Source organism: Elephas maximus, chromosome X (assembly GCF_024166365.1).
Source record: "Elephas maximus indicus isolate mEleMax1 chromosome X, mEleMax1 primary haplotype, whole genome shotgun sequence".
Taxonomy (NCBI): Eukaryota; Metazoa; Chordata; class Mammalia; order Proboscidea; family Elephantidae; genus Elephas; species Elephas maximus.
Window position 1 is genome coordinate 102,282,066 of NC_064846.1, and position 23,534 is coordinate 102,305,599.

General features: G+C 40.3%; 1 protein-coding gene across 3 annotated transcripts; it reads right to left on the reverse strand.

Annotated features, from left to right (window-relative positions):
• Positions 1-804: 804 nt before the first annotated feature.
• On the reverse strand, positions 805-22,402 carry YIPF6 (Yip1 domain family member 6). 3 transcript variants are annotated; one of them, XM_049872357.1, is made up of 8 exons: positions 22,186-22,402; positions 21,792-21,894; positions 13,552-13,680; positions 12,261-12,339; positions 9,151-9,193; positions 4,218-4,343; positions 3,472-3,629; positions 805-1,393 (listed from the first exon to the last, which is right to left on the reverse strand). In XM_049872357.1, exons 2-8 carry the CDS (start codon positions 21,846-21,848, stop codon positions 1,275-1,277), a joined length of 711 nt encoding a protein of 236 aa, XP_049728314.1. In that variant the 5' UTR covers positions 21,849-21,894; positions 22,186-22,402; the 3' UTR covers positions 805-1,274. The 3 variants fall into 3 exon arrangements, with proteins under 3 accessions (XP_049728314.1, XP_049728313.1, XP_049728315.1); XM_049872356.1 differs by having other exon boundaries at positions 22,143-22,402; XM_049872358.1 differs by having other exon boundaries at positions 22,321-22,395.
• Between the last annotated feature and the right edge of the window lie 1,132 nt (positions 22,403-23,534).

Consider the following 23,534-nt stretch of genomic DNA (forward strand, 5'->3'; position numbering starts at 1 on the left):
AGAGAAAATTATGAAGTTGTTAAGGATTTCGTTTTACTTGGATGAACACCCATGGAAGCAGCAGTCAAAAAAACAAATGACACATTGCATTGGGCAAATATGCTGCAAGACTTTCTTTAAAGTATTAAAAAGCAAAGATGTCACTTCAAGGACTAAGGTGTGCCTCACCTAAGCCATGGTGTTTTCAATCGCCTTATGCGCATGCAAAAGATGGACACTGAATAAGGAAGACTGAAGAAGAACTGACACCTCTGAATTATGGTGTTGGTGAAGAATACACTATATACCCTGGACTGGCAGAAGAAGGAACACATCTGTTTTAGAAGAGAAGTGTAGCCAGAATGCTCCATAGAAGCAAGGATGGTGAGACTTTGTATCACGTACTTTGGACATGTTAATCAGGAGGGATCAGTCCCTAGAGAAGGACATCATGCTTAGCAAAACAGAGGGTCAGCAAAAAAGAGGAAGACCCGCAACGAGGATTGACACAGTGACTGCAAAAATGGGCTCAAGCATACTAATGATTGTGAGGATGGCACAGGGCTGGGCAGTATTTCACTCTGTTGTACACAGGGTCACTATGAGTCAGAACTGAGTCAATGGCACCTAACAACAACAACATACAAAAAGAGAGAACAGGCTGATTCTTTAGATGGCCTTCACTTTTCTTAAAGCAACAAGTACAAAATTTTCTCTGATCATCATCTGAATCTATGTTAACACATGCTTTCTCCTCCCATATGTATGCATATCTTCCCAAGCTCTGTCATTGCCTTTTAAGATACAGAAATAAATCAAAATGGACACAGACTATACATTCTTGTTCATGAAGAGAGGGATATTCAAATAGTCATAAGGCAGTATGATTAAAAGTTGCACCTGAAATGGTATTCTCGAAACTGGAAATACAGTTACTAACACTATTCAACTTGCAGTATGTATCTATGTGCTTCCCGAGACATTGGTTGTCACCCAAATGAACCACAGTAACTCCATCATGCCTCAGGAGGCATTGTACTGTGTACTTTGTGCATGTATTTTAAAGAAATAACATTTAAGAGGAAAAGGGCAGTTTTTCAAACGTCGGCTCCTTACGTAAGTGGCGATGGTGCTAATATGACTCCCTTTTAATCTCTTCATCTACCTAAATCATCTACCTAGTTACCAAATAATCTCCAAAATTGACAAAAGAGGCTCAGAGGCAAAGCTCCATGGTGAATTGCATCATTCCAATGAGCTTTCAATTCACTGGTCTTTAATTTCCATTTCCTGATTTACTGAGGAGTAAAGGTGAGAATCATCCAACTGATGACAAAATAGAACAAGAAAACAGGATACACAGCAAGGGCTTTGCGATTTGGAGGCTGGCTATCAGCAAGAAAGGCTGTAGAGGCTAAACAAAACAAAATAAAAAAGGAATATTTAATGCAATAATATTATCACAACTACTCACATTTCCTAATTAAATGTGCTTGGCATAGCCTGGAACATAGAACCACAATAAAAGTTCAGTTACATTTGTAATCCTCAGAGAATAAAGCATTCTTCAGCAGTTTTACAGACAGCTGAGGGCTTCTTATTTCAAATACCAAAGCTTTTAAAATTTTCAAACATTTTAGATGGAAACCTTTCTAAAACGGGTTCTACACTTCCCTACCTTCTTAAGTTGTATGCAGAAGATATTTTAACCCTTTTTTGAAAAGTTAATGAACTACACTGTTTACAAAGCTATGCGAGGTTATTTGCACCTATGGTAAACAGCCCAATACTGCTGGGCTTTGTGAGTAACTGCTCTTCTTACTAAGTTATCAGCGCTTTTAAATGCCATCCCCCTTATCCATTCAGAAAATATCTACTCATCTTTTTACTCATCAAGGATCACCCCTACAGGAAATATTTCCTGAACAACCACCTGGTATTCTGCCACCCCAGGTAGAACTGTTCACTACCCTCTTCTGGGTCCCCACTGTACCTTGCGCAGACTTAACATCTCTCACCTAGAACGCTTCATTGTCCTTAAGTGTTTATGTGTCTGCCTGCCCCATTTTATTGTGAACCTGAAGGACCCAGACCATGTGCATCCCTACTGCCTAGTACACTGCTTGACACATAGTTCGTGCTTAATAAATATTTTCTGAATTAAAGAATGAATGCTTATAATAGCCTCTCTCCCTACTTCTTAGATGCCACTTTCTGATCCACTATGGGTATGGATATGAGATACCTAAGCTAGTTAGAACCACATGGATGGTAAATTGTCAGAGTCTATGTGAGGAAAATGGGAGGGGGAAGCTCTCCATGGATAATATACTCAAGCATAATATACAGCCTTTGAAACATAATTCTCGCTCTCTCAGATCTTTTTTGGATTACTTCTTGGCTTTCAACCACGTTCCAGCACAATGAGATATTACTGTACTTGAAAATTTTATGCAGTCTGTCTATCCTATCAAACTAGGAGCTAGTGAACACTTCTAGTTTAAGGTGGCTTTGGATTTGAAGAGATTTTTAGGAATGTAAAAGCAGTGAGCATATAGTTCTTAACCATATATGCACCATTCACAGCCACTGCTTTAGATAATTCCTAACCTTTAGCACAACTTTCTACTGAAGCAGAAAAGCACTACGTAGTGACACGGCCTATGCTGCAAGGCAGTATAGTATAATTCTTAAGGGTGAGTGATCTGTTTGGGTTTGAAATTTGACTATCCTACTCACTAGTTATGTGTCCTAGGGCAAGTTATTCAACCTCTCTGTGACTGTTCCTCATCTATAAAATCAGACTAATAATAGCATTTATCTGTTCGGGTTGCTGTGAGGGTTAAATGAGATAATGTACGTAAACCACTTAGAACAATGCCTTGCTTATAATAAGCGGTCAGTAAATGTTAGCCAGAGTCCCTGGATGATGCCAACGGTTAACACACTGAGCAGAAAGGACGGAGTTCAAGTTCACCTAGAGGTGCCTCAGAAGAAAGGCCTGGTGATCTACTTCAGAAAAATCAACCATTGAAAACCCTATGGAGCACAGTTCTACTCTGACACACATGGGGTCGTCATGAGTTAGAGCTGACTTGATGGGAACTGTGTTTTTTTTTAATGTTAGCTATATTTTTATTATAATTAATTGTCAGGAAAAGGCCCACATCATCTCATAAGTCACCTGTGCCTCCTATATATCAGGACTAAGCTAAGTCCATAATCTCCTTTCCCAACCCTGCCCCTTATTTAACGGAAAAAAAAAAAAGATGTGACTCTCAATACCTTAAAAGTCCAGATACCCAACTCAGATAAGATGGATAGCATCCCCATCAATGACTACTCTCCTAGAGTAGAGGGTTCTATGGATGACACCGGTAGTAATCAAATCACTCACATCTGACTTAGAAGTTATACAACTCCTCATCTGGTCTTCATCTCTAACCTATATTGTTGTCTGCTCTAGTATTGTAGATATAAGTACATTCTTACCTATTATGGACCAGGCAAACATCACAATCACCACGAAAAGCCGGACCATGAAGTTTACCGGTCCTGGCTCAGCCAAAAGTACGAGCCGACAAATCAGCATTGCCACCGTCAAGGGAAGTATACAGTAACCCAGGACACAGAGGCTCTGAAAGAAAGATCTAAAAACACCACATATCCATAAAGGTCATACATATAGCTGATCTGTACCATGATACAGCTTATTACAGATTTCTACATATCATGGGTTGTTTCCTCCCTATACCCTAACATCAATTTTATAAGGATATTTCTCTGTATTAAGCACATGCTTCAAATTTCTTTCTCCATACTTCCTCCTCCCTTTTTAATCCCCCTTAAGAGTTAACCATCTAGGATACCAAAAGATCTACTCTAATTCCTAGGGACCTCCCTCACCCACTGAACCTCTAAGATGGTGCTTCTTAATCCTTTCCAGTTCATAGGCCTATTTGAGGATTTTTTTATAGACCATCTGCCCCCGAAAATGTATATAATAAAAAAGTGTGCCTGAAATTTCAGGGGCTGGAGACAGCACCTGAAGCTTATCACAGGACTGCCAATAATTTAATTCAATTAGGTCATCTCTGTTCAGTGCGTGGTCTTAAAAGAGCTTTCTCTTATGGCCCTCATTTATTTTATTTTTTAATGTCTAGCTAGCCTGGATTCCCTAAAATCTAAGATATGCCACTTGGCAAGGGAAAAAGATATTGAAGTTTAATGATACTCACATGTTTCCTCCAAGGAGTTTTGAGTTGAGGGTGATAGTAACTGCACCAAACCAGACAATAACAAAGACTTCTGCAAACTGGGGCCCTCCATCTTTTTCACTATCTGCAGAGCCTCTCTGAAGCATTCTGAGACCAAGAAAAACAGCATGAGAATTATCTACTCTTTTATTTAGAACAACAAAGTCAGGGAGCTGCTCTATTCCTCACCTGAAGATCTGAAAGGAAAATGCCAGAATTATTTGGCAAGGTCCCCTTACTTCAAATCCAAATGCCCCAGGCTACAAGGGGTGCTCCATTTATACCTTGCTGAAATCTTTAAATGGATTACTGAAGACCTTTTTTTTGGTTAAGCAGAGGTTACAAACTGAAGGGCCAAATGTGGCTCACAGACGTATTTTTGGTCCATACGATACTTAAAATGTTTTTTAAATTAAAGTTGACATTATTTTAAAATTAAGAGGTTTCATATAAAAATCTGAATTTCTGGCTTTTCTTGAAGAATCAGAAGATTTGCTGCCACTAGGCCTGCATTCCCACACTGCAACAATCAGGTGCAGCTTAAATAGCACCAGGTCCCTTCACAAGGAGCCAGAGTCAACAGTTTACTACCCAGCCTACTTCACACATTTAGGTTACTTATCTGGCCCTTAGATATATTTGAATTTGTAATCCTTGGATTAAAGTTTTAGTTCTTATATTTAAAAATGGAAACAGTCTATAAACTCATTGTTGATTTTTTTAAGATAAAAAAACAGATTACTAAGAGACTTTGCTTTGAATTTGGGTAGCTGAACAGCCACTTAAATAGCCTCTCTTTGTCTAGGAATTTTATAGATGTAAACTGCTTTGAATTTTGGACTTTGAATACTTAAACTGTTATTTTTCCAGGAAAATAACAACATCAAGCTCACAACCTCTTATTACATAGTACAATGTCTTAGTTATCTAGTGCTGCTATAACAGGAATGCCACAAGCGGATGGCTTTAACAAAGAGAAATTTATTTCCTCACAGTAAAGTAGGCTAAAAGTCCAAATTCAGGGCATCAGCTCCAGGTGAAGGCTTTCTTTGTTGGCTCTAGAGAAAGGTCCTTCTCATCAATCTTCCCCTGGACTAGGAGCCTCTCCGCGCAGGAACCCCAGGTCCAAAGCATGCCCTCTGCTCCTGGCACTGCTTTCTTGGTGGTATGAGGTCCCCCTGCCTCTCTGCTTACTTCTCTCTTTTATATCTCTAAAGAGATTGCCTCAAGACACAATCCAATCTTGTAGATTGAGTCCTGCCTCACCAATACAGCTGCTGCCTATCCCACCTCATTAACATCAGAGAGGTAGGATTTACAACACAGGAAAATCACATCAGATGACAAAATGGTGCACAATCACACAATACTGGGTATCATGGCCCAGCCAAATTGATACACATATTTTTGAGGGACACAATTCAACCCACGACATACAGTAAAACCTGCAAAAGCTGGACGCTGTGTAAGGCAGAAACCTGTCTGAGAAGGAAAATGCAAATATTTTCCACTAAAACAATTACTGCAGCCTCATATTCTCTGAAACTTGGATCCTGCAAAATGCAGATGGAATCATAAAATTGTTTGTATTGCAACCCGATTACAAGGAAGTGCAGATGTGAAAGCCAAAAATAGTTCCAAGAAGTACAAGCATCAGAGATGACTGCTCAGTTTTGCACTTCCTTTTGCACTGCTGCTGTGTGTGAGAGCACACCATGCCTCACTACTCTTCTCTGAGTACATCTACTCTTTACAGTTTGGCCTTTTTTGTTCTTTTTTTTTTTTGCCTATAAATTTTTCGTAGTAAAGAACAAACATCTATAAGTTTGGAAGAAGGTTAAGAGAGATTTAATAAACTCCTTTAGTTTCATTAAAATCTAGCAAAGCATTTTTCCTTGTCTCAAGAGGTTTTACTCTTCTCCTTATCTTTAATTTTTAGTTTTCACTTTAGCTGTTTGTAATTTTGATACACATTATTACAATTTTCAAAGTCCACTCCTTCATTTCCTTGAAATTCTTTCCTTCAAAATTTCTTCTTTTTCCCAAAAAACTGAGAAGCACTTCCTCACTTAACATATTCAATGTGTGTACAAAAGCAAAAACATTCTTCTCATGTGGCTTTTTTTCTTAAATATTTTACTGAAGTGCGCTCACTTTATCTTATAGTGATGTTGACAGTTTTCATTTTTTCTTTTTGAGATATTCACGTGTTCAAGAAGATAAGATCATAAATTCCTTATTTTTTATAAGAATTTATTTCCTTTTTTAAAAAAGCTTATTCCTCAGGGACTAAAGGGAAAGGGGGAGCTTGCAACGAGTGTCACAAAATGATTTGTGTATAAATTTTGGAATGAGAAACTGATTTGAAAAGCTAATTTGCGCTGTAAACTTTTATCTACGGCACAATAAAATTTTTTTTAAAAGTGATATGCTCAGAGCTTCTAATATAAACCCTTCCATCAAGGCACTGGAGTACTTCCCTGGGTGTGGTTATTAAAAGCGTAAGAAATAACATTCTACAATATTACCTACATTGGCATATGCTCAACTTAAATTTAAAAAAAAAAAAACTAAGTAGAGACGCCGATAAGAAACTTGAATTTAGAATTATAAAAGGTTAGGCCTAGAAAGACCCCCTCGACCAATCCCTTTCATAGATATATGGGAAAGGAGATCCAGAAAGTAAGGTGGGAAGCAAGGTTTGTAAGTCAGGAAACCTGGGGTTAGATCCAGGGCCTGCTACTAATTATGTGATCTTGGTTAACTCCTCAACCTCTTTGAAACTGAATTTGTCAAAAGAAGTGCAGTGCAGTGAATTACTTAATATGGCCCTTCTAGCCGTAGTCTTTGTGACTCCCACACAATGACTGAGTGGGACTATGCAAATAAGGTGTATGGAATCTGTGATGGTTAAGGTTATGTGTCAACTTGGCTGGGCCATGATTTTCAGTGGGTTGACAGTGATGTAATGATGTAATCTGGCCGTTATGTAATGATGTAGTCGTCCTCCATTTTGTGATGTGTTGTAAATTCTAGCTTCTGGGGCAACGGGTTTGGCTTTTTGGTTCATGCCTGCAGTTATGGTCCCATTTGGGAGTGAGTCGTCCATTATGTTAATGAGGCAGGATTAGGGTGGGATGTATCTTGAATCACTGTCTTACTAGAGTGTAGGACTCAAGTCACCACCCTTACCACCCTTATTCAAGTTATGCCCTTACTTGAATCACATCTTTTATCTTACAAGAAATAAAAGGAAAGAGAAGCGAGCAGGGAGGGGGTACCCACTAGACCACGAAGAGCTAGGAGTGGAGCGTGGCCTTTGGACCTAGGATCAGTGAGAACCTCCTAGACCCAGGAGACAGACAGCTGTAACATCAGAGATGGCGCAAGATGGCTAGAAGCAGAGGCAAGCACAGCAGAGAACTGGCAGCAGCAGAACCAGGAGACTGGCATGAGACAGCATAGCGGGGCTTCCTGGCCCACGGAGCAAGGCAGCTACAGTGAGTGTGCGGACCCACAGAGCAAGAGAGCTTAGCTCCTTTGGACTGAGGCTTACTGGTGGAGTGGAGTGCCCCCAGGCCCTTACTGGAGGAGTCAAAGAGATTTGTAACACTTGCCTGAGCACAGCAGAGGTCAGGCTGAGGTGCCGAGGGCCCGAGGGCCAGAGAGAGAGGCCTACCTGCAGGCACAGCTGAGAAGAGGCTGTCTTGATCAAAGAACTGTATCCTGAGTTATCCTGAGTCGTTTCTGATTCTGAATTATAACTGCTATTTCCCTAATAAACCCCATAATCATGTGTTGTCTGTGAGTTCTTTGTGGCCACTGCAATAAATTATCAAAACCAGTGAAGAAGTAGAGAGTGCCGGCTAGCGTCAGAATTGGTAAAAAGGTTGGAGGGTAGAGGTATGCCTGACCTCTGCCTCATAGGAATCAGCCTTGGGCTGCTGATGCTGATAATGGTTCTCTCTGCCCCTTGTGAAGTTAGAGGAGGTCTCACGCTGCCGCCATGCCATTTTTTACAAGAGGAATATAATACTGACTTCTTGTTATGAGAATCAACTAAGAGAAGGTATTTAAAAGTTTTCTGTAAACTGAGAAAAGTCATTATACAAATTTTGGTTATTAGTAACCCAGAGTCACGTAGCTACCTGACAGCAGAGTCAGGACAAGAACCCAGAAATGAATCCTACTGCAATATGTTTTCCAGTCTACCAATGGTTATATTCCCCTCTGTAATGGAACCTTGCTCTCCTTTTGTCCTCCCCTTTCACAAACAATGTATACGGAAAACATAACACTTGGAAATATAATCTTGCTTGTAATATTACCACTTTTTCTCTAATTTGTTCTCATGCTAATTCCTATTTCTAATAAGATTTAAAAAGAATTATATTTGCAAGCAAATGGTGCTTAAACTTATACATATTTAATTCACTTTAGTTTAATGATGGGTAGGTAGGTGCATGACAATAAATAAATGCTTGCTGAATAGAAATGGCTAAAACAGACTAAGAAGCCATTGGTAAACAAAAGTGGGCATAATTTTCACATACGTAAATCACTGTTCTTTGAATTAATCTGGAAGGTTACCTGACTTTTTCTGATTAAATACACAGGGAGTATATCATAAAAGTACTAAATGAAATATTTTGTCAATAATTTCCCTCGATTTTGAAACTCCACAAAAATGTTTGTTGTTGTTTCTTATTGTTGTTGTTTCAATTCTGACTCACAGCGACCCTATAGGATGGAGTAGAACTGCCCCATAGGGTTTCCAAGGAGTGGCTGGTGGATTTGAACTGCCTATCTTTTTGGTTAGATCTTCTTGGTTAGCAACCGAGCTCTGAACCACTATCAGGACTCCATCAAAAAAGTCTACTCTACCTCAAATGACAAAGGAAATCCAAGTACTTACAATGCCAGTGTCACACAAAGGATCAAAGGGCCCCATAAATCCCCTACAAGGCAAGAAAAGACAGAAGATTGCTAAGAAAAAAAGCATTTAGTGTTCTCTCCCTTTATTCTAATATCTACCTCTCCCACTCTTGGAATTTAGATGGAGGCGCTCTCTGTCAGCCCAAACCAGCCTTCCTACTTCTCCTATCCCTCTGCTTCCCTCCCTACTCCCCAATTCTGAATGTACTTCTTTCCCCTTCATGTATAAGAGGTTGTTTTCACTTCATATGCCACAAATCACCCCTCTCTTGATCTACTAAGCCACATTCCAGCATGCTGTAGTTAAAAGACCAATGGAAAAGGAGCCAAAGGCCCAGGTGCCCTGCCTCCCCACCCTCAGGCAGACTACAACCAAGTCACTTCACCAATCTGAGACTATATTATACAAGTATTATCATGCTCATTTCATGAATACGAAAAATGAAGCAGAGAGGGAGATGACTTGTCCAAGGCTATATAAACAGTCAGGGGTGGAGTTGGCACCAGAACGTATGTCTTCTGACTCCTAGTCCATAGCTCTTTCCACTCTTGTCACACTGCTTCCTTTTTGTAATTGTTACATTGAACCAATATAATAATGCTGTTCTTATAGGTTAAAAAAAAGCCCAATATTGGTAATTTCATAAGGTTCAACTTTAACAGATAACATATGAAAGCTTTTTAAAAAACTGTAAGAGGTTATGCCAACATCAAGTCTAGCACACCATGCCCCTCAATCAGTAGTTGAGTGATTCATTAGTATGTCAATAGTTTAGTAACACACAGCTTAGAGCACAATTACCTTCTTCAACTAATCTGAAAAAAGTTACATATCACACCCAACTGTAACTTCATATGTATACAACTTTACCTCAGTATGCATACATACTTACTTCCATTGTATTTTTTTAAATTATCTAGGTAATTCTGAAACCCCTGCAGAAAGTTTGAAAAAGAGGTAAAAACCCATAATCCTGCCACTCTAATAAAACTATTGTTATTCTTATTAGTTTTTTTTTTTTTTTAACTTATCAGCTGAAAAACTACGTTCAAGTGCAATGACATTCCAAAACCAAACCCATTGCAGTGGAGTCAATTTTGACTCACAGCGACCCTAGAGAACAGAGTAGAACTGACCCACAGGGTTTCCAAGGAACACCTGGTAGATTTGAACTACCGACTTTTTGGTTATCAGCTGTAGCTCTTAACTATTACACCAACAGTGTTTTTTAGTGCACTGAAATTCTTTTTAATTCATAAAAAAAAATCTATAACAGGAACTGGACAAATGGGCACAGGGAACCCGGGGTGGAAAGGGGAAGCATACTGTCGCTTTGTGGGGATTGCAACCAATGCTGCAAAACAATATGTATATAAGTTTTGGGACGAGATATTAACTTGAGCTATAAAGTTTCGCTTAAAGCACAATTAAAAAAAATCCATAACAGTATTTTTAAACCATTTTTTAAGTGATGAATTTTTCCCTGCCACTTTCCCAAGGGTTATTATAACAGAGTAGGGCAGAAGTGTAATTCTCTGGCCATGATTTGCTCACCCTTTGTGCCAGCCTATCTATCTATCACCACAAGGTTTAGGAATGGACCTTAATGTACATGTAACATAGCCGATATTCATCATTAATCAGCAAACTAACACACGGCACCATGATAACATGCATATTCATGATGTGCCCTGAGTAGACGATAGCTTAATTCTGCGCTATGACTGGCGCAGCTTTGCTCTGAATGAGTCCCAGTGGCAGCTGAAAGGACATTTTCACATGTGGAACAGCAGCGGTAAAGTGGAAAGGGCACTGAACTTGAACATTCAGTTCTAATCCTGCCTGTATGATGTTGGCAAAACAGTCAGCTTCTCTAAGACTCATAGGAATAATATTCCCTACCCCACAAGGTTGTTGTATAGATTAAATAAGATAATGTGTATAGGGGAAAAGTACTAGAATAATTAAAAAAAGAAACCAAACCCATTGCCATCGAGTCGATTCTGACTCATAGTGACCCTATATAACTACCATTTGTGGAGTGCCTACTAATACCAGATGCTGTGCTAGGTGAAGTACACGCGTTATTATTTCTCATACTCATCAGCAAGGTAGAACTGCTTCATAGGGTTTTCAAGGCAGATCACCAAGCCTACCTTTCAAGGTGCCTCTGGGTAGGTCTGAACCACCGACCTTTTGGCTAATAGTTGAGTGCTTAGCCATTTGCGCCACCCAGGGACTCCTTACCAGGAAGATACATGTTATTATCTCCACTTTAACAGATGAAGAGACTTAAATCTCAGAGAAATGTCTCATCCAAGATCACATAGCTAGTAAGTGATGGAACACCTATTCCAACCCAGACTTGTCCATGTTCTTTCCACTATACCGGGGTTAGGAAATCAGTTTCGAATCATCTGACAGCTCAAATCCATACTGCACTATGTTGAGAAATATTCTGACACTGCATCTGGTCTCCACAGGGAGTGGTAGTACACTTGCCACATATTTGACATCCCTATGTTACTGCTGAAATGCTGCCAAAATAGAAGGTATACTCATGAACTTCATTATCACTCGTCTCCAACTGATTTAAGTTTTCTGATAAAGACTGCTTGAAAAGAAAAGAGATCTAACAATTTTAAGAATAAACTCTAAATAAGAGCATAATTTATCGCAAACATTGCTTTGATAGAATTCTTTAATAAACAAAGTAGTCATCGGACTAAAAGACAAATAGAAATGTCAATAAAGGTACTATTAATTTGTTACTCTTAATGGGTATTAGCAATTAATTGTTCTAACTCTGAATTTAAACATTTTGCCTTTCCCCTAGAGACTGTTAGCTCTTTGAACAAAGTCCCTGCGTGTTAGCAGCTTTCAGGACTATTTCTTGCAGTGTCTATTATAGCATTTTCCAGGTGAGGGTATACAGTCTATACATATCAATGAGAACAGTATCTTAAGCAAAATTTCCATCCTGTGAAATTCTGAATTTTTAATTTCTTCCAAATATTTAATTTACATATTTTTTAATCTTCATATAGTACACTGGCAAGAAGCAAATCCTCAAAAACCTTTATACTTACAATCTCTCAAAAGAGTATTACTTTTTCTTGGGTACAAAACATGCATGAATTTTTTCCCAACAGCTTTTAAATCACGCATCTGAAAGACATAAACAATTTTTCGTATTGTGATGACCAAGGTTTCCAGATAGCGCCCCCCCCCCAACTTAATTTGCTAAAATTTCTCTTACTTCAATCTCCTGGGAGCCCTTCACTGAATTTTCGAGCTACAACTCCAGTTCAACTCCACTCTACTGACAAACCAGAGAGGCACGGTATGCTTATTCTATTAACTCCTTAAGCCAACATCTAATACTTTTCCACAGCCACCAGCTCTATTTTGATTTTGAAAACTTTGTAAAAGAGAAATATAGCCCTCCCAATATGTTTAAAAGGAGCCCTGGTGGCACAGTGGTTAAAAGACTTGGCTGCTAACCAAAAGGACAGTGGTTCGAACTCACCAGCTACTCCACCGGAGAAAGATGTAGTAATCTGCTTCCATAAAGATTTACAGCCTTGGAAACCCTATTGGGCAGTTCTACTCTGTCAGAATTGACTTGACAGTAGTGGGTGGGTTGGTTGGTTGGAATATGTTTAAAGAAACTAAAATAGTACTACTAAAAGCTGCTCTGCAAAACATACTATCTGCAATTCAATTAGTACATGATAAGGCCAAATAGCCTGCTCCCTAGCTCCCTAGCTACCACATTCTTTGTAATAGATAAAATAAATTAATTTCAAACATTCTCAATTTAACTGGCAAATGAATCCCAGAAGCCAGATAAAAAGATAAAGACATTTGAGGAAGGATATATAACCTTCGAAAATATATAAAAAATATTCTGTCCTTTATTTTTAACCTAGAAATTTCTCCATGTCATTAAAAATTCTTTGTAAACATGATTTTTAATGATTACTTAGCATTCCACCCCACAGATGTAACATAATTTATGTAATCAACATCCCTTCTGTTGTTTTTCCTTTATGTTGTTTCTGAAGTTCTATTATAAAAAATGCTGCAGTGAGCATCGTTGTATATTAATATTTTCAGTGTTTTAAAAAATTTTCCTTTTGCTATATTTGGAGAGGCAGAATTATTGATTTAAAAAATCTGGACATTTTAAAACTTTCTAATACCCATTATAACCAAACTGCTTTCCAAAAAGGCTTTACCAAATTATTCTCTGGGGGAAAATATTAAATAAGTAAAATGCACTGAAAATCAGTGAACCGAACAGAAATATTACAAAGTGCTATTACTTATTTATCCCCATGATACTGAACAGAAGTTCTCTCAATTAGTCTTACTTACGATGGTATTCTGAACAGATTCATTTAATGTAGAACTGTCAAAGTCCTGAACCCGAGATCTCATAGGAATGGTGATTTCTCCTTCCACTGGGATATCTTGTGAGATGGATATATCTGAAAGGCCTGCAAACTGAGAAGGGTTAGGAAAAAAAAATTAAAGCTTGTAATAAACATTCCAAAGACATCATCTCCTAGAGAGTAGGGACCATGTCGTTTTTTCAGGGTTTTACACAATAGTTAATGTGTTGGCTCAACAGACATCAAGCAACACAGTTAACTATAATTCCTCAAAAGCTCGTTTTTTTTTTTTTTTTTCAATTTAAAGGAGATAAAATAAGATGGGGAAAGTATCTGAAGTAAATGCCATAGACACTTCCTTGCTCTCAAATATTTGGTTTCTTTCAAGCCTGAAATCTTCACATAACACTCACAAGCTAGCGAGATTTAGATAGTAACTGCAGAGCTATTAAAAATGATCTTTTTAACTGGACTAAACCAAAAGCTAAGAAGTTTCCTGAATACAACCAAATGCTTCAAAGGCCAGAGTAGCAGGGACAGGGGTCTGGGGACCACGGTTTCAGGGGACATCTAGGTGAATTGGCATAACAAAACGTATTAAGAAAATGTTCTGCATCCCACTTTGGTGAGTGGCCCCTGGGGTCTTAAATGCTGGCAAGCGGCCATCTAAGATGCATCAGTTGGTCTCAACCCCCCTGGAGCAAAGGAGAATGAAGAACACCAAAGACACAAGGGAAGTATGAGCCCAAGAGACAGAAAGGGCCGCATAAACCAGAGACTACATCTGCCTGAGACCGGAAGAACTAGATGGTGCTCAGCTACCACCGATGACTGCCCTGACAGGGAACACAACAGAGAATCCCTGATGGTGCAGGAGAGCAGTGGGATGCAGACCTCAAATTCTTATAAAAAGACCAGACTTAATGGTCTGAGACTAGAGGGACCCCGGGGGTCATGGTCCCCAGACCCTCTGTTAGCCCAAGACTAGAACCGTTCCTGAAGCCAACTCTACAAACTGAGATTGAACTGGACTATAAGACAGAAAAAGAAACACTGGTGAGGAGTGAGCTTCTTGGCTCAAGTAGACACGTGAGACTATGTGGGCAGCTCCTGTCTAGAGGCGAGACGAGAAGGCAAAGGGAAACAGGAGCTGGTTGAATGGTCACAGGGAATACAGGGTGGAGAGGAGGAGTATGCTGTCTCACTGAGGGGAGAGCAGCTAGGAGTACATAGCAAGGTGTGTGTAAGTTTTTGTATGAGGCACTGACTTGATTTGTAAACTTTCACTTAAAGCACAATAAATTAAAAAAAAAAGGTCAGAAAGAAAAAAAAATCAGGCCAAAATAAATAAAATTAAGTAAAAAAAAATGACCTTTTTGCAATCACATCTTAGAACAGCCACATTTGGTAGCCCTTCTACTCCCTAGGAGCCCAGACAGCACAGGGTTAAGCACTCAGCTGTTAACCAAAAGGTTGGCAGTTCAAATCCACCAGCAGCTCTGTGGAAGGAAGATGTGATAGTCTGCTTCCGTAAAGATTATATAGCCTTAGAAACCCTATGTTCTATTCTGTCCTAGAGGTTTGCTATGAGTTAAAATCAACTCGATGGCAATGTTGTTTTTTCCCTGCTCTTGATCTACACTTTTTTTTTAACCAGGTTACCTGCCAACCACAGAACAAATAACAGTACCAAAATGAATTATGAATATGCAAACTTTTAAACTCTTCTGTTCAAGTACCAAATTTAATTATCATAACCGAAATTCTGAAATCTACAAATTCCTAAGAAAAAGAATCAATCCCTTCTCATACAGTTTTTGGTCCAGAGGGAACAATTTTTAGTAGGCAACAGTTGCAGGTAAATGACACATGAGAAAATATACTAAAGTTTTAGGAAGCATAACAGAACTTACGAAAAACAACTTATCAACCACACTCATAATAAGAAAAATGTGCATTAAAGCTACTTGAAATATAATTTTTACCTTTAGACTGGCACAAATCCAAAAACTTGACAACATATTCTGCTTGTGAAGCTGAAAGAATACTCAAACACTGCTGATGGGAATGCGAAATGGTACAATGCCTTATTGAGATGAATCTGGCAAATTTACTCATCAATCACATTGTGATCCGTCAATCCCCCTTTTAGGAGTCTATCCCAAAGATAGCTGACAAAAGTACAGACAGACATTTGCACAGGCTCTTCACTGCAACACCAGTTGTAAAAGCAAAAACTTGAGAACAACCCAAATTCCCATCAACAGACGACTACATGAATAAACTATGGTACATCACATAATGACGCACTACGGGGCTCTGGTAAAATGGAGCCCTGGCGGACAATGGTCAAGACCTCGGCTGCTAACCAAAAGGTCTGCAGATTAAATCCACCAGTCACTCCTGGGAAACCCTATGGGGCAGTTCTACTCTGTTCTATAAGGTCGCTATGAGTCGGAATCGACTCGACAGCAAGGGGTTTCATTTTGGCTTTGTTTAATGCAGCTGTAAGAAGAAATGGGAATCTCTAAAGATCTATTACGGAGTATTAACTAAAAAAGCAAGGTGGAGAAAATACGTACAAAAGCACTTATCTAAAAAGGGGAAAACAAATATGTACATATATCTGCATATATATCTTTTTTTTAATGTAAGAAATAAGGCATACCATTAAAAAAAAAAAAGGTTTCCATAGGGAGAAGGAGGGAATAGGGTGGAGGAGATAGGGAGGGAAGCTAGATTTCTTTGAATATACTTTGATCTGTGTATACAACTTGAAACCATATTATTGTTGGTTGCTCCATGCAGCAACCAACGTGGCAGTCCCATGTCTGCAGAGTAGAACTGCTCCACGGAGTTTTCAAGGCTGTGACCTTTTGGAGGCAAATCACCATGCCTGTCTTCCAAGGCGCCTCTTGGTGAGTTTGAACCGCCAACTTTTGGCTAGTAGTCAAGAAGTTAACCATTTGCACCACCCAGGGACTCCCTGAAACCATGCAGTTCACATAATTACGAAATGAAATAAAAATTTAAAAGGAGCATCCCTAGGAGTTGAAAGAAAAAATTAAGGAAATGAACCTACTGTATATTGAATCAAATGCACAACCTCACGGAGAGCAACGATTTCAAGTGACGTTAAAAGAGACCTAAGACATTTATCAACAAAATACAACATGCCGACCTTCCTTAGATACCGATTTGAACAAACAGTAAAAGATTTTTTTTTCTTTCGAAAATTAGGGGGAAATGAGCAACTGTTAATACACTTGGCTGCTAAACAAAAAGTTGGAGGTTTGAGTCCACCCGGAAGTGCCTCAGAAGAAAGCCCTGGTGATCCACTTCGGAAAAATCAACCACTGAAAACCCTGCGGAGCACAGTTCTACTCCGACATGAGTCAGAATCAACTTGACAGCAACTGCTACAGGAATTACCAACTTCGTGAGGTGGGATAACAGTACTTATGGTTATTAAAAAAGAGAGACAAGTGCAAATCCAGAAATAAATCTAAAAAATCTATGGGCAATTGATTTTCAACGAGGGTATCAAATTCATTTAATGGGAAAGGAACAGTTTCTTCGACCAATGGTGCTAGAAAAACTGGATTCCCACATGCAGAAAAACTAAACAAGATCCACAGCTCACACTATACACAAAAACCAATTCAAATGGATCAAAGACCTAAATGTTAAATCTAAAACCATAAAGTTCCTGTCACATTATGGGGATTGCAACCAATGTTACAAAACAATATGTGTATGAATTTTTAAATGAGAAATTAACTTGAGCTGTAAACTTTCACCTCAAGCTCAAAAAATAAATAAGTAAAAAGTTCAAAGAGATAAAGGAATGAATAGAACCCATAAGGCAGGAAGGTAACACTGGGAAAAATAAGGAACCAAACAGAAATTTTGGAAATGAAAAATATAGTCATTAAAATTAAAAACTCAGTAGACAAGTTTAAACAAACTAGATGACTGCAGAAGAGACCTAGTGATTCGGAGGATAGATCTGAGGAAACCTCAGAGAAGCACAGAAAGGGGGAAATGAAAATTATGAAAGTGAAAGGATACAAAGAATGAGGGAGGGGCAATATGTTATAGACATAATGGCAGAAAATTTACCAGAATTGAAGGAGCACGAGTGCTCAGACTGAAAAAGCACATTGGATTTTGAGTAGAGTACGTAAAAATTAATTGGCATAGCAGTTAAGAGCTCAGCTGCTAAACAAAAGGTTGGCAGTTCGAATCCACCAGCTGTTCCTTGGAAACCCTGTGGGGCACTTTTACTCTGTCCTACAGGGTCGCTATGAGTCGGAATCAACTGGATGGCAACAGGTTTGGTCTTCTGGGTTTCATATTCACATCATAATGAGCATCAAATACAAAGACAAATTATTAAGATTCTCTTACGAAAGGGAACTAAAGCAGGTTATTGAGAAGCCACATCGTCACTTGTCTGGTGGTCTTCTTCAACTTCCAGCCAGAAAAAGGAGTAAGAACTGAGAAGTAGCCAGTTAGTCTCCAAGCAGAGTCTGTCAGAAGGGTAGGAGATTTGAGAGAGACATTTGGTTCAATGAGAAAGTGATGATTTCATCAAAACAACTTTGCAAGGTTCCGTTGCCACAATTTGTTGATAATGTAGACTTGGGCTCTTATTACAGATTGAACTGTGTTCCCTCAAAATATCTGTTGTAAATCCTAAGGCGCCATACCTATGGATGTAATCCCATTTGGGAGCAGGACCTTCTTCGTTACGTTAATGAAGCCATATCAGTGTAGGGTGTGTCTTAAGTCAGTCACCTTTGAGACATAAGAAGAGCAGATTAGGTACAGAGAAACAATCAGAAATGAGGGAATCATAGATGCCACATAGAGATCTCCAGGGAACACCAAGAAGAAGCTCAGACAAGAAATTTTCCCCAGACTGGGCAGAAGGAGCCTTCCCCTAGAGCTGGCTTTTGGATTTTTTGCTAATGCCAAAAAATAAATAAACACATAAAATAAAATCATAATGTTCCTGGAAGAAAATATAGGAGCAAAGCTTTGGGACCTAAAATTTTTCAATGATAGATTACCAAGCACAACAACAAATACACAAGTGACAGAAAACTGGGACCTCAGAAAAGTTAAATACTTATGTTCACCAAAGTCTTTATCAAAAGAATAAAGAGACAAACTACAAACTGGGAAAAAAATCTTTGGAATTATATAACTGATAAAGGTCTAATATCTAAAATACATAGAAAACTTCTACAATTTAACAATGAAAAGACAAATAACCCAATCAAAAGCTGGGCAAAGGACATGAACAGACACTTCACCAAAGAGGATATTCAAATGGTCAACAGACACATGAAAAGATACTCAACCTCATTAGCCATCAGAGAAATGCAAATCAAAACCACAATGAGATACCATTTTACTCCCACTTTTTTTTTTTTTTTTAGGATGGCCAAGATTAAAAAGGAAGATAACAAGTGTTGGAGGAGATGTGGAAGTTGGAACCCTTATCCATTACTGGTAAGAATACAAATTGGTATAGTTGTTGTGGAAAACAGTCTGGTGTTCCTCAAAAAACTACAGGGAGAGCTGCCATATGAACCAGCCAATTCCATTCCTAGGTATATGCTCTATGGATATAACAGAAGTGAAATGAATAGACATATGCACATCTAGGAAACCCTGCTGCCACAGTGGCTAAGTGCTACGGCTGCTAACCAGAGGTCAGCAGTTCGAATCTGCCAGGCACTCCTTGGAAACTCTGTGGGGCAGTTCTACTCTGTCCTATAGGGTCACTCACTATAGGGTCACTATGAGTCGGAATCAACTCAATGGCAGTGGGTTTGGTTTTGGGTTTTATGCACATCTATGTTCATCACTCGACAGCACTGGGTGTTTTGGTGGGTATGTTCATCACACCAATATTCACAAAACAAAATAATGGAAACAACCTAAGTGCCCAACAACAGATGAATGGGTAAGTAAAATGTGGTACATACATACAATGGAATACTACTCAGCGATGAAGAAAAATGAATTCTCAAAATATCCTGGAATATGGATGAACCTGAAGGGCATTATGCTGAGTGAAATAAGTTAATCACAAAAAAACCAAATATTATATGTTCTCATTTTTATGAAATGACATGAACAAGTAAATATACATAAAGCAATGTTCATTAGTGGTTATTAGGGATGGGGTGGGGGGCGGGGAGATTCACTCTCTGGACACTTGTTATTTTTGGTGATGGGAAAAAAAAAGGTAACACCAAATGAGGGTGAAGAGTACACAGCTTGATAAGGTAAATGATGTTACTAAAATACACGAGAAAAAAAGACCTGATGATAACAGTTATGGCATATATAATTTTGAAACAACACCAAAGACAACCAAAAAATATATGTATGTAAAGATTGACGTGTAGTTTAGAAAATATGCAGCCGGTATCTAGCACAATGCCTGGCACGTGGAAAAAAGGAGCTAAAAAATTGATAGTTATTATGCTCACCTGGAATTTCAAATCTTACCCATCCTTTGAGGCCCTCTCAAATATACCTTCTATCTTTTAGCTTGCTTAATCACTCTAAGAGGACATAATAGGTCCCTCTTTTATACTTCCCTAATATATTATTTAGCTGTAACTTTCTCTTATCCCTACCAATTAGACTGTAAGCACCATAGGAACATGCCTTTTGTAGACCCTAAAGCACCTAGCACAGTGCATAACACATTGTGGGAGTTCAATAAACATTTGTTCAATAGAAATGGATTGGATACTGAGTACTGGGTGAACAGAACCACTGAATTTATTTGAGGAAAGCTTCATGGAAGAGGGGTGGGGCAGTTTAGATAAAAGATAGGCACTAAAATCAGGTAAGCGTCTGTAACTATGTCAGGCACTTTGTGCAAATTAGCTCATGTAGTCCCTTCATTAATCCTGTGAAGAGTTGCTATTTTCCCGTGTTTCAAAAGAGGAAACTGAGGCTCAGAAGGAACTTCCTCAGGGCCACAACTGCTGCATGAGAACTTGGATCTATTCACTGTTTCACTGCGATATCCCCAGTGCCTAAAAGAGTGCCTAGAATATAGTGGATGCTCAATAAATATTTGTGGAATGAATGGCCAAACCAAAACCAAACCTGTTACCGTTGAGTTGATTCTGACTCATAGCGACAAAGGAGAACCGCCCCAAAGGGTTTCCAAGGAGCGGCTGGTAGATTTGAACTGCTGACCTTTTGGTTAGCAGTCGAACTCTTAACTACTGCGCCACCAGGGCTCCTGAATGAATGAAGCTAGTAAACAACAGAACTGGCATCTAGAATCAAGTTCGCTTGACTCCCAGTTCAGTTCTCTATGTTGTCGATTTAAAACAGAGTAAAAGAAGTACCATTTATTGAGCAATTACTATATAATTAAACACTTTTTGGGAGGAGAGATCTCGGAGACATCATGTTGAGTTAATCAGACTCCCCAGTTCATGGCACATCAGTATCTCCGATTGTATTAGGCACTTTACATATGTTACATCATTTGATTTTTCTAAAAACTCTCTGAGGTAGGTATTTGTATCTCCATGAAGAAACACCCTCCATGAAATGACTCGCATAAATTCACACAAGCGGCATAGTGGCTGATTCCATCCCAGATTTAACTCCAACACCTGTGATCTCTACACTGGTCCGTGCTTTGGGACAGGAGCGAGAGAGGGCCCTGCAAATGATGGCAAGAGGCTGCGACAGGGAAGGCAGGGATTATACCTAAGCCTACTGGGGTAACTGAACAAGAATCAAGATACAAACAACAAAACGTTAACGTTCCATGGGAAGCAATCTCTCGTTAGTCCTAGAATGCTGCTACTCTAACAAGGGCTAGGGACAGGTCTTGATAAAATGAGGAGGCAGGGGAAGAAAGGGTACTTAAGAAGTCACTAAAACTCTGCATTTGACACAGTGTAGGGAACGAGGACAAGCCCTGAGAGTACGGGAAAGGAAAGAGAATGAGAGTTTCCCAAGAAGACGTGGAAGGTACGAGGAGGGTAGGGGGAATGCGGTTAACCCAAAGAACGGGTGCAGTGTTGGTGCTGGTCCTGGCATGAGGTCCACGGAGGGACTGCTGGGAGGAAGGGGCCCAGGCTCTCTCAGGCCGCGAGCCGGTCATCCGACTTCCTTAGGGGGCATTTCTGCCCCACCCTCAGTCCCCTTTGTCGCAGATCCCAATCTCACCAGGGGTCTGGATGACGCTGTCCCCGGGTCTCCTGGAGACTCCGTTGCTTCCGCCATCTTCACCCTCTTCCTCCCGGGTCGCTCCCACAGGCCTTTGCGGAACCTGAAACGTGGAGGCCGCGGCCGGTCAGCACGTCATCGCGCGGCAGTCGCGTCACCGAAAGGCGCCTGGGAACAGCTAGTGGCCCCGGCCCTTCACCACCCCTTGTCCTCGGGCTGAGGGAGAAAGTCTCTCTTCGCCTCGCCTATTCAGGGCCACAGGTCCTGCTAGACACGCTCCCCCGATTCTCAGGTCGCTCTGTCGGTCTGCGAACCCCGGATTGCCCACTCAACCCCATCGTCTACACGCACCCCTTTCCGGCTCTCAGGAGTGCCCCTCCCCCGAGCACAGCACCTCTCAGAACAGCCTCCTCTACCCCCGACCCGGTAGAAACTTAGTTTCAGTGCTCCTGAATGACACGATGGGCCCCTCCCTCAGTGGCGTAGCGAGGGTAACGAGGGGCCAAGAGCAATCTCTAAATTGCTTCACCCTCTGCCCCAATTTCAAGATGAATGGAGTTGACAGCGGCGACGTCAGCGCGTCGGCAGAAACGCTTCCCCCCGCCTTCTCCGGCCCCAAGCGCCTTTCATATTTGTGGCGCCTTGTACTGTCATTCCACGCCTCCTCTGGCGCCCCCTTAGTCTTGCGCCTGGGGAGAAGTGCCTCCCTCTGCCCGCCCCCTCTCTACGTCTCTGCCCTCCCTAATCGCTCCCTCTACCTCTGCAGTTCTGATACCTTCCCTTCTCTTCCGCTACCAAGCCGCTTCCCACTTTCCTGACTTTTATAAACCTCTACGCTGGCTCCGGAGCCCTGGTGGCGCCGTGGTTAAGAGCTACCGCTGTTAACCTAAAGGTCTGCAGTTCAAGTCCACAGCCGCTCCTTGGAAACCCTTTGGGGCCGTTCTACTCTGTCCTACAGGGTCGCTAAGAGTCGGGAACGGACTTTTTTTTCTTTTCCGTTTGTTTGTTTATACTGGTTCCGGAGCCCTGGTGGTGGGGTGGCTAAGAACTAGGCTGCTAACCGAAAGTCGGCTATTGGAATCCACTAGCGGCTGCCTGGAAACCCGCTGTGAGTTGGAATCGACTGGACGGCAACGGGTTTTTTGTTTTTTGGTTTATACTAGCTCCACACCAACTTCCCAAAATTCCTTTCCACCCTTATCCCCTTTAAGGGGGAGGGAGGAAGCTCCATGTTCATTGGCCAAAATTTTAATCCTACTTCTACTTTCAAAGTTGCTAGGTGATTTTAGGCAAGTATTGAAAATGTCCACAGTCTAAAAGAGGGATAGCTATGTAAAAATAAAACAAAAACAAAAAGCCCCGCATGTCCCAAACTCTTTTGCCTACCTCATCCCTGGGCTTTCTCGGTGTTTCTGACTCAGGTTTACCTGGGCCCTAGGCTGAGATGAGCTCAGACAATACAGCCATTGTTGACGCAATCAGCATTCAGGATACCTGGGTGCCCTTTCAGGGGGTAATACCAGTTTTCCGTATTTAACAAACAGGGTGAGAAATAGCGCTTTTTATTTTTGGATAGGCAATCCAGGAAAGCACCCACGTAGTAAACTTGAGAATGTGGAAGGTGGAAGGACATGGACAAGCTCCTAAATATATCCAGCGAAACTCCCAGACTGATGCTGTTTTTGTTGTTGTTGTTGTAGTTGGTTGTTTAAATATTCTTACAATTACACACCACCTTCACAC